This window comes from Aphidius gifuensis, linkage group LG1 (genome assembly GCF_014905175.1).
Source record: "Aphidius gifuensis isolate YNYX2018 linkage group LG1, ASM1490517v1, whole genome shotgun sequence".
Lineage (NCBI taxonomy): Eukaryota > Metazoa > Arthropoda > Insecta > Hymenoptera > Braconidae > Aphidius > Aphidius gifuensis.
In genome coordinates, this window is record NC_057788.1 from 282,894 (window position 1) to 294,970 (window position 12,077).

Below are 12,077 nucleotides of genomic sequence, written 5' to 3' on the forward strand. Positions count from 1 at the left end.
AATTCAAAACAAAGAGCAATTGTTATTCTGAGAACAAGAAGTAACTGAAAAAATAAGAATAACAAATTATTATTATTTTTAAAATATGAAATGAAAATTATAAAATAATAAACACGATAACTGACCTCATGTTTCTGAAATCGTCTTGATGTTACACCAATAAAAATACTTGCAGCAACAGTGAAGAAAACGTGAACATTCAAATTATATCCAAATAAAAAAGTAACAACAAATATTCCAAATGTAAATACCAATTGACTCTCAATAAGTGAACAAATTTTTCGAACGAATTCTTCTTCATAATCATTGGCTTCATTTCGTGTTGGATCTTCTGGATCACTTGTTCTCCGCATCACTGGTATTGCACCTGGTGGTGACGGCAGTAGTACAGAATTTGAACCTAAACATATTTTATTTATTAAATTATTTATTGCAGATTTGAAATATAAATTGATGTAAAGTGATATTTTTAAATTAATTTGACAATACTGTTTCAAAGAAACGATATGCATTTGTAAATAAAAAAAAATTATAATAACCTGGTTGACCTGGATGTCCAGCATTGGGTGGACTTGGATTGCTTGACATATTTTTCCTCAGTTTTTGCTGAAAAAAAAAGCCCATTACCATTATCACCACTTTTTTTTTTTTTTTCTTTAAATTGAATTTTATTTTTGATAAAAAGTAAATTATTATTATTATTATTATTAGTTTCAAATTAAAGAAAAAAATAAAATAATACTATTGTTGTTATAAAATCTATTTTTTTTTTTTTTGGTTTTTTATATTTTTGATTATCAACACCTGTGAGTCATTTGTTATCTACGCTATGATTCATCAGTAGCACAAAATATACATTTATAAAATTAAATAAAATATCCATTAACAATTTTTTTTTGTTTTTACGTCATCGAGTATTCATGAAAATTTTTTCTCATTTAATAATAGATGATTTAATTTTACAAATTAATTAGCAATATTTTATGGTATTTTATGACTTTTATAATGATTATTATTACTTGTTACCTTGATTTATCGAATTTTCCTTGTCTACGTTTACACAAAATAACCAGAAAAATGTTTTCAGAAAATAGAATAGTTAAAATATATTTTTCATTAACTTTTGCTTTTTATTTTATTGAAAAATATGTGTAAAATATATAAAATAATTATTTTAATTTGTATGAACTTGTGGATTATGATCCTCGCCGGTGTGTGTCAACGTGTTGAATAAGTTTGAGTTTAAATAGTGACTGTTCGAGCTTCCAGACATTCGAGACGTTCGAGACTAATCATCCTGAAATTTTTTTTTGTGTTCTATCGATATCACAGCGGCTCTAATAGTTCTTTTCAGCTTTCATTCAGATAGCAGCACACATTACTTCTAGCATTTTATTAATGTACTTGTAAATTTTTTTGAATAAACAATTTAGCTTATTTAATAAACTTTTTGGGTCGAAATTGTTTAGAATTTTTTCTTCTTTAATTCTGTAAATTTTTAAGACAATCTTTGGTTGCACTCAATTGATGGGACATTTTATTTCTCAAATAATTAATGAAATTAAAGGATTGTAATCTATACATTCCATCACATTATGCATGCAATTATAAATTATTATCATTTTTACTGAGTTCGTTTGATCAGGAATTGTTGGGATTAATTGAATAATAATAAAACTCACTGCATAGTTAGTTCACTATGAAAATATTTTATTATATTCGAATCAACTCATGTTAATTTAAATGAAAAAAAAAATTAATTGACTAGTTACAGATTTCAAGTCAAAATAATATTAATAATATAATTCTCAATGTGAATTAAAAAAAACTTGAACTAGTAAATTTTTTTTTGTTCTTACAAGAACAGGTTGTTGTTAAACAATGTTTTTTTTAACGCAAAAAAAATAATATGGTAGTAAAATTAACAATTATAAGTCCGACCGATAATTTTAAAATAACAAACGAAAATATTAATAACGTCAGGATAAAGAGTGATTGTTGCAAAGACATAATCTTCTGGTGATATTAAATACTTGTGTTTACCATTCATCATCAGTTGCATATCACAAATAAAATAAAATGAAAATATCATTGCTCCAAATGAACCAAAGATAATAGCTCTTATTAGTGAATCAAAACACATAAAAACAATGCCTGGCATTGAGATTCCAGTGAAAAAAACATAAGCAATCGTACGTAATCCGGTGAAATTTAATTTTGATTGGAATACAAATAGACCAAATGCAAAACAAATGACAATTGTTATTCCAAACGAAAAAAGACACTGAAAAGAAAAACCACAAATTATTATCATTCATTTTTAAAATCAAATGGATATATAATATGTAAAATGAAAATAAACACACCTCATATCCACAATATCTTGTTGATATTACAACAGCAAGAAAACATTCAGCCTTAGTGGAAATATATAGAAAAATTGATTGAACTGCTGGGTTATGCCTGATACTTGATGAACAACAGAACATATAAATAATTGTAAAAATCATAAAACCAATTGCAAACCAAATTAAAGCTGGTTTACTTGTTAAAAATTTGCTTGTTGGTGGATGAAGGAAAACAAATCCAACTACTGCAATTGTTGATAGAAATTTATACATATGAAGTAAATAAACTCTTCTGATGAAACGAAAACGAATACTTTTTTCATTGAAATTAAAACCTTCGGGTGTCGCTATTGCACCTGGTGGTGATGATGGCGGCACAAAATCTGAATCTAAACATAATTTATTTGATAAATTATTTATTAGGCAAATTAAAAATATAAATAATTAATGTAAAGTGTTTAGACATTTTTAAATTAATTTGACAATAATGCTTTAAATATACGTATTTTTTTGTAAATAAAATAAAAATTATGATAACCTGGCTGATCTGGATGTCCAGCATTGTGTGGGCTCTGCCAGTTTGACATCTTTTTCGTCTGTTTTCACTGGAAAAAAAAACCCACAATTATTATCAACACTTTTTTTTTTTTTCTTTAAATTGAATTGTATTTTCGATAAAATGTAAATTATTATTATTTTTCATTTTTCTAATTAACATAATAAAATAAAATAATACCATTGTTGTTATCATAAAATCTATTTTTGTTTTTTTTTTTTTGGTTTTTCATATTTTCGATTATCAACACCTGTGAGTCGTAGATTATCAGTGTAGCCTATGATTCATCAGTGTAGCATAAAATATATATTAAAAATAATATAAAATATACATTAAACTTTTTTATTTTTTTTTTTAATAAATGATTTAATTTTACATTAATTAATCAGCAATATTTTATTGTATTTTATGATATCTATAATGTCTTGTATGTCTTGTATTAATTTAATTTTTACCTTGATTTATCAAATTTTTCTTGCCCACGTTTACACAAAATAAGGAGAAAAAAATATTACAAAATGTTTTCAGTAAATAAAATAGTTGAAATATATTTTCCACTAACTTTTGCTTTTTATTTTATTGAAAAATATGTGTAAAATATATAAATTGGTTATTGTAATTTGTATAAACTTGTGGATTATATGTGTGTCGACGTGTTGAATAAAGTTTGAGTTTCGTGACTGTTCGAGGTTCGAGACGTTCGAGACTGAACTTCCTGACCATTTTGATGTTCTATCAATATCACAGAATAGTCTCTTTAGCTTTTATTCAGATAGCAGCACACATTACTTCTGGCATTTTATTTAATTTTTTTAATTATATTATATGAATTTTTTAGACAATTCTTCGTTGCACTCGATTGATTGATTATTTTTATTCCTAAAACCAAACAAATAATTTATGAAAATAAAACATTGTAATCTACATCCCAACATATTACGCATGCAATAATAAATTATTATATCACTTTTACTGAGCTTGTTGTCTCAAGGATTGTATAATATAACTCGCAGCGACGTGAGTTGAAAAAAATAATTATAGAAAAAAACAATAAAAATAATATATGGTAATAAAATTAATCACGATAACGACTGATAATCATGAGAATATACAGGAAAATATAGATAAATTTTAAGATAAAGATTGTGTTGCAAATACATACTCTTTTGGCGATATTGAATACTTGTGTTGATAATTCATGAACGTTGGTGTATCATAAATAAAATAGAACGAAAGCAATATCTCTCCTAATGGACAAAAAATAAAAAAATCTATATATGAAGGTAAACATATTGTAACAATTCCGAAAATCAACAGCCCAATTGCACAAACAGATAAAACAGTATGTAATCTTGTTAGATCCAATTTCATCCAGAAGGCTAACAAAGTCAATGAAAAAAAAACAACACTTGTTATTCCAAATCCATAAACAAGAAGTAACTGAAAAAATAAGAATAAAAAAATATTATTCATTTTTAAAATATAAAAAAAGTGTATATTATAAAATAAAAATTATTAAATCATAGGCACGATAACCAACCTCATCTCTGGGAAGTTCTGCGAATATTAAACTTTGAGAAATACCAACAGCACCAGCATCAATTAATGGAAAAATCCACATCATGGGTGATTCACGTCTGCCACTTGAAACACATGTCATAAAACCAATATTAGTGATAGTCGCAGTACCAAATACAGCTGCAATTAACCATTGTTGATTACTTTTTAAAAATAATTTTGTTGGTTCATGAACAACAATAAAAGAAAATATTCCAAATATCAATAACAAATAAGTCATAAGAAGTGAATAAAGTTTTTTCAATTCATGGCGTGTTGGATTTGCTGGATAGCTTGTACTGTACATTTCAGATGTTAGTGATGATGGTGGTGGTGGTGGTGGATTTTGATCTGAATAGTCTTCTTCTGGTGGTATTACAAAATCTGGACCTAAATATAATTTATTTATTGTAAATTTTAAATATTAAAAAAAAAAAATATGATAAATTACCTAGTGGTGGTGGTGGATATGATTGATCAAAATTTCCTGCAGGTTCTGTAAATTTTGTAGATAAATATAAATTAATCCAAATAGTATTCAGCAAATTTTTAAATTAATTTCGACAATACTAACAATGACACACATGTTTTTGTAAATAAAAAAAAATTATAATAACCTGGTTGACCTGGATGTCCAGCATTGGATTGACTTTGACTGCTTGACATATTTTTCCTTTGTTTTTACTGAAAAAAAAAAGCCCATTATTATTATTACCACGTTATTTTTTGTTGTATTATGGTTGTTATTGTTGTTGTTTTCATTTTATGATTATTATAATGATTAATGTCTCATAGATATTAATTACGTTTCTTTATTAAATTTATCCTTGCTACCAAAACACAAAAAATATTGTTAAATGTTGTCAGCAAATAAAATAGTTATAATTTATTTGCCAATAAATTTTTATTTTATTAATTAAAATATTATAAACTTGTAATGACAATGTGTGAGTAATTTGTGGTTTGTGTCCACGTGTTGATTATGAGGTTTGCAGAGGTTTAAGACTTTAAGACGTTCGAGACTGAAAAACCTTAATGATCCTGAACATCTGTTCGATTTCTATCGAATCACAGCAAATCACAGCATCTCCATAGTCTCTTTAGCTTTTATTCAGATCGCAGCACAGACTGCTTCTGGTACTTTAGCAACGTTATGGTGTCAACTTTTGAAAAATCTATTATAAGCTTATTTAATATACATACAATTATTATTTAAAATTTATCCTTCTTTAATGCTGTAAATTTTTAAGACAATCATTCGTTGCACTTGAATGATTGGATAATATTTTATTCTTGAAACCACACAAATAATTAATAATTAATTAAATAGAACATTGTAATTTATATCACAACACATTGTACATACAATAATAAATTATTATTACTTTTACTGAACTTGTTAGCTCAAGGATTAATCAAAAAAGAAATATACTCATATCAATTCAAATGAAGAAAAAAAAATTAATTGACTATTACTTTGATGATGGTAAAAATGATATAGTTATATATTTCAACGCAAAATAAAATTGATAATAAAATTCACAATGTGAGTTAAAAAAAAAAAATTACAGTTAATTACAAATTTATATTTTAATTAAATGATTTTTATTGGATGAATATTATGACAAAGTCTATTTTTATTTAATTGTATTTTAGAAATAAAATGTCACGAATGGCAGTCCATTGTGATTTTTAGAGATGTTTTTTTTTTTTTCAACAGAAAAAACAATAAAAATAATATGGTAATAAAGTTAAACACGATAGCAATTTTCACAGAAAATATGGACAACAGCCATATAAAGATTGAGTGTTGCAAATACATATTCCTTTGGTGTTATTGAATACGTGTGTTTTCCATTCATCATCATCTGTGTCATACAAAGAAATAAAAATGAAAACAATATTGCTCCTGATGTACTAAAAATAATCAAATTTATATATGGAGGAAAACATATTGTAAGAATTCCGAAAATCAAAAGTCCAACTGCACAAACTAATAATACAGTATTCAATCCTGTATACTCATATTTTGTTTGGAATGTAAATAGAGTCAAGCAAAAACAAAGAACAATTGTTATTCCAAAAATAAGAAGTATCTAAAAAAAAAAAATAAAAACAACAAATTATTATTTATTATTAAAATATAAAGTGTATGTAAAATAATAAACATGATAACCCACCTCATATTTAAAAGTATATGTTGATAGTAAACCAACAAGAAAACCTTTAACACCAGCAAAGATAAATAGACAAATAAAATTCATTGGTGTTTTACGTGCTAAACTTGGACAACAGAGTATACTAATAAGAGTAACAAACGCAACACCAAGTGCAATGAAAAATAAAGATTGATTACTTTTTATAAATTCCTTCGTTGATGGGTGAAGCGAAATAAAAGCAATAATTCCAAGTGACAACAATAGTTGACACACAAGAAGTGAAAAAACTTTTCTGGTGAAAACCAAACGTACATTTTTATCACTAAAACTTTTGATTTTAATTCGTGCTGGATCTTCTGGATAACTTGTTGATGTTATTGGTGGTGGTGGTGGTGATGAATTTCCTCCTTCAACTGGTGGTAGTACATTGCCTGGATCTAAACATTTATTTATTTATATTGCAAATTTAAAATATAAACATAATGTAAAGTGTTTAGATATTTTTAAATTAATTTGATAATACTGCATTAAAGATACGTATGTTTTTATAAATAAAAAAAATATATATATAATAACCTGGCTGATCTGGATGTCCAGCATTGGGTGGACTTTGATTGCTTGACATATTTTTCTCTCTGTTTTTACTGAAACAAAAAGCCCATTATTATTATCACCACTTTTTTTTTTTTATTCTTTTAATGAATTCTATTTTTGATATTAAAAAGTCAATAATAATAATAATTATTATTATTTTTCTAATTACTTATTACCTTGATTTATCAAATTTTGTTGTCCACGTCTTACACAAAATAACCAGAAAAAAATAGTTTAGATCTCTTTTACAATAACTTTTGCTTATTATTTTATTGAAATATATATATGTGTAATAATTATTATAATTCGTATTTACTTGTTAATTGTTGTGGATTGTGATTCACGCCGGACTGTGCACGTGTTGATTCGAGTAGTTCGAGTTTTGTGACGTTCGAGACATCCTAAACTGTCCTAAACAATTTTTTTGTGTTTCTGTGTGTTTCTATCGATAATCAATATATCATCACAGCAGTTTCATAGTTTTTCCAGATTTTATTTAGATAGCAGCACACGTCACTTCTAAATTAATTTGGTTTATTCAATAATTTACGTTTGGCTTCAAATAGTTTAGAATTTTTCCTTTTTTATAATCAATTATTAATAAAAATAAAGTTATCCTCGTAATTTTTTTTTTATTAAATTTTCTAGGATCAAAGCTAGTTTAGGAAAATGGGTTTTTGAAATGAACAGTAGTAGGGTGGGACTATTTTATTTTTTGTCTATCATAGGGTTGAGCCATCCGCGTAATTTTTTTTCCTAAACTAGCTTAGATGTTAGACAATTTAATAAAAACAAATTACGGGGATGGCTCAACCCTATGATAAACAAAAAAAATAAAAATAGTTAAAATCCACCCCCTACCCCCTTTTGACCATTTCAAAAATTATCATTTTTTTTTCTAAATTAGCTTACATTCTAAACAATTTAATAAAAAAAAAATTACGCGGATGGCTCAACCGTATGATAGACAAAAAAAATAAAAATAGTTAAAATCCATCCCCTACCCCCTTTTGACCATTTCAAAAATTCCCATTTTTTTTCCTAAGCTAGCTTGGACCCTAGACAATTTAATGAAAAAAAAATAACAAGGATAGCTCAACTCTATCATAGTTAAAAAAAAATTAAAAACCAGTAGTCATCGTAGAGTCATATAAATCCACCCTCTACCCCCTTTTGACTATTTCAAAAATTATAATTTTTTTTCCTTAATTAACTTTGATCCTAGAAAATTTAATAAAAAAAAAAATTACGAGGATGGCTCAACCCCATCATAGACAAAAAAATTATTTAACCAATACAACCCCTGAATTTGTTCTCTTTAAATACGATGTAACTTATTTCAGAGGGTTGTTTTTTTATATCTGTGACTTCTTTGGGGTATATTAATACTTGATTTATAATTTTTAATAAATTTTATTAAATTTCATATCATTTTTAATTATTTATTCATGTTGGGGCCTTGGAACCCGAATGACCCCCCCTGGTTCAGGAGATTCGAGACGCTAATTTCAGCGCCATATCAGTAGCATTAAAAATATATTTAAAATAAAACAAAATTTTTTCTCATTTACTAATAGATAATATAATGTTACAAATTAATTAGCAATATTTTAAGATATGATCTCTATAATGATTTATGTCTATTATTACTTGTTACTTATTACCTTGATTTATTAAATTTTACTTGTCCACGTATGCAAAAAATAAGCAGAAAAAAATAGTACAAAATGTTATCAGTAAATAAATTAGTTGAAATATATTTCCCAATATTTTTTGCTTTTTATTTTATTAAAGAATACGTGTAAAATATATAAATTGGTTATTGAAATTTGTATAAACTTGTGGATTATGTGTGAGTGAACTTCCTGGCTGTTCCTGACCATTTTTTCTTGTGTTTCTATCAATATCACAGAATAGTCTCTTTAGCTTCTATTCAGATAGCAGCACACATTACTCTGTTGACAAAAACAATTTAGCTTATTTAATATACTTTTTGGGTCCAAATTATTTAGAATTTTTCCTCCTTTAATTATATGAATTTTTTAGACAATTCTTCGTTGCACTCGATTGATTGGTTATTTTTATTCCTGAAACCAAACAAAAATAAAACATTGTAATCTACATCCCAACACCTTACGCATGCAATTTTAATTATTTTTTTTTTCAACAGAAAAAAACAATAAAAATAATACATGGTAGTAAAATTAATCACGAGAACCACCGACGATCATGAGAATATACAGGGAAATATTGATAACTTCAAGATAAAGATTGTGTTGCAAATACATACTCTTCTGGTGATGTTGAATACTTGTGTTGACTATCCATCATCATATTCATCATTTTTGTATCATAAATAAGATAGAACGAAAGCAATATTGCTCCAAATGGACAAAAAATAAATAAATTTGTATATGAAGGTAAACATATTGCAACAATTCCGAAAACCAACAGTCCAATTGCACAAAAAAATAAAACAGTATGTAATCCTGTTAAATCCAATTTTCTTTCGAAGGCTAACAAAGTCAAAAATGAACAAAGATAAATTGTTATTACAAAAAGAAGAGATAACTGAAAAAATAAGAATAACAAATAATTATTTATTTTTAAAATATATAAAAAGTGTGTATATAAAATAAAAATTAAAAAATAATATAAGCACGATAACCAACCTTATCAATCTGACATTCTGCGAATATTCTACAGAGAAAAATACCTTCAGCAACAGTATAGATAAATTGAAAAATCCAATTCAAGGGTGATCCACGTCTTTCACTTGAACTACATGAACTACATGCCACAATAAAAGAGACAATTGTAGCACCATATGCAGCTAAAAGTAACCATTGAAGATTACTTTGTATAAATAATTTTGTAGGTTCATGACCAAACACCAAAGAACCTGTTCCAAATATCAATAACAATTGACTCATAAGAATTGAAGGATATATATTCATGGAACCCAAACGTATAATTTTCTCATTAATATCTTTGGGTTCATCTCGTGTTGGATCTTCAGGATAACTTGTACTGTACATTGGTGGTGGATTTTCATCTAAATAGCCTGCACCTGGTTGTACTACAAAATCTGGACCTAAATATAATTTATTCGTTAAATTATTTATTGTAAATTTTAAATATTAAAAAAATATGATAAATTACCTGGTGGTGGTGGTGATGATTGATCAAAATTTCCTGCAGGTCCTGTAAATTTTGTAGATAAATATAAATTAATCCAAATAGTATTTAGCAAATTTTTAAATTAATTTTGACAATACTGACAATGACACTCGCATGTTTTTGTAAATAAAAAAAAATTTTTAATAACCTGACTGATCTGAATGTCCAGCATTGGATTGACTTGGACTGTTTGACATATTTTTCGTCTGTTTTTGCTGAAAAAAAAAAAAATTTATTGTATTGTTGTCATTGTTGTCGTTGTTTTTATCAGCAATATTTTATGATTATAATAATGATTAATGTCTCATATATTTGACTTACGTTTATTTATTAAACTTATCCTTGCGACAACGTATAAACACAAAACACAAAAGAAAAAAATATTGTCAAATGTCACCAAATAAAATAGTTAAAATTTGTTTTTCAATAAATTTTGATTTTAATAATTATTATATTATAAACTTGTAACAAAAACGTGTGAATAATTTGCAAATAATTTGTGGATTGTGTCCACGTGTTGAATACTTGAATACACTTGAATATGAGGTTTGGTCACGTGGTTCCATCCATATACATATCTAATACTATATGGAGTTTTACATATATGGTTCTATACTTCTATCCAGTTCTATCTGATGTTTACCACGTGACTCTTCGAGGTTTGAGACTGTTGGATACGTTCGAAACGGAATTAACATGAATTTAAACATCCTGAATGACCCTGAACATGATAGTCTCTCCAGCTTTTATTCAGATTGCAGCACACATTACTTCTGGCATTTTAGAATTTTTCCTTCTATAAATCTGTAAATTTGTAAGACAATCCTCGCTGTTGTACTCAATTGATTGGATATTTTTATTCATAATACCACACAATTGTTTAAATAATTGATAAAAATGGAACATTGTTATGTTATGAAATTAGAGGATTAGAGAATTGTAGTAGTACACCCCATTCCATTATGCATATAACAATAAATTATTATTAATTTTAATGAACTTGTTGGCTCAAGGATTGTTGGACTCAATTGAATAAAAAATGAACTCACTACATAATTGGTATACTAAAAAATATTTTAATCAACTCATGTTAATTATAAAAAAAAATTATAGTTGATTATAATTTTATATTTCGATTCAATGATCTTTATTTTTTATTGCATGAATATTATGCAAAAGTTTATTCTTTAACAGGTTTCAAGTTAAAATAATATTGATAATATAATTTACAATGTAAATTGAAAAAATAAAATTATAATTTTATATTTCGATTTTTATTGGATGAATATTATGCAAAAGTCTATTTTTATTTAATTGTATTTTCGAAATTCAAGTGACGAATAACAACGCATTGTAATTTCTTGAAATGTTTTTTTTTTTTTTTTTTTTTTATCAAAAGAAAAAAATAATAAAAATAATATACTTATAGTAGTAAAATTAATTATGAGATTTTGTGCGGTTCAAAACACCGATGATCATGAGAATATAAACGAAAAAATCGATAAAAATAATATAAAGATAAAATGTTGAAAGTACATAACCCCGTGTTGATATTGAAAAGTGGTATTTACCATTTATCATAAATTGTATAATAAAATTGAGATAATACGAAGATATTATTGCTCCCACTGTACCATGAATAATAATCCTCGTGTATGAAAAAAAGAACTTTGTAATAATGCC

General features: G+C 26.0%; 1 protein-coding gene across 1 annotated transcript; it reads right to left on the reverse strand.

The window, feature by feature from the left end:
• Positions 1–3,777: 3,777 nt before the first annotated feature.
• LOC122847776 lies at positions 3,778–5,127 on the reverse strand. Its single transcript, XM_044145633.1, has 6 exons — positions 5,079–5,127; positions 4,913–4,957; positions 4,692–4,851; positions 4,445–4,625; positions 4,237–4,344; positions 3,778–3,783 (listed from the first exon to the last, which is right to left on the reverse strand). The coding sequence occupies exons 1-6, from the start codon at positions 5,125–5,127 to the stop codon at positions 3,778–3,780; spliced, it is 549 nt and encodes a 182-aa protein (XP_044001568.1).
• Between the last annotated feature and the right edge of the window lie 6,950 nt (positions 5,128–12,077).

What these genes read in the sequence shown, in the direction of transcription:
- LOC122847776 (XM_044145633.1), bottom strand. Translation starts at nt 5,127, where the DNA reads ATGTCAAGCAGTCAAAGTCAATCCAATGCTGGACATCCAGGTCAACCA. An exon ending in ATATCCACCACCACCACTAG is followed by an intron (nt 4,852 to 4,912) that starts GTAATTTATCAT and finishes AATTATATTTAG; the next exon opens with GTCCAGATTTTGTAATACCA. An exon ending in TCACTTCTTATGACTTATTT is followed by an intron (nt 4,626 to 4,691) that starts GTTATTGATATT and finishes ATTTTTAAAAAG; the next exon opens with TAATCAACAATGGTTAATTG.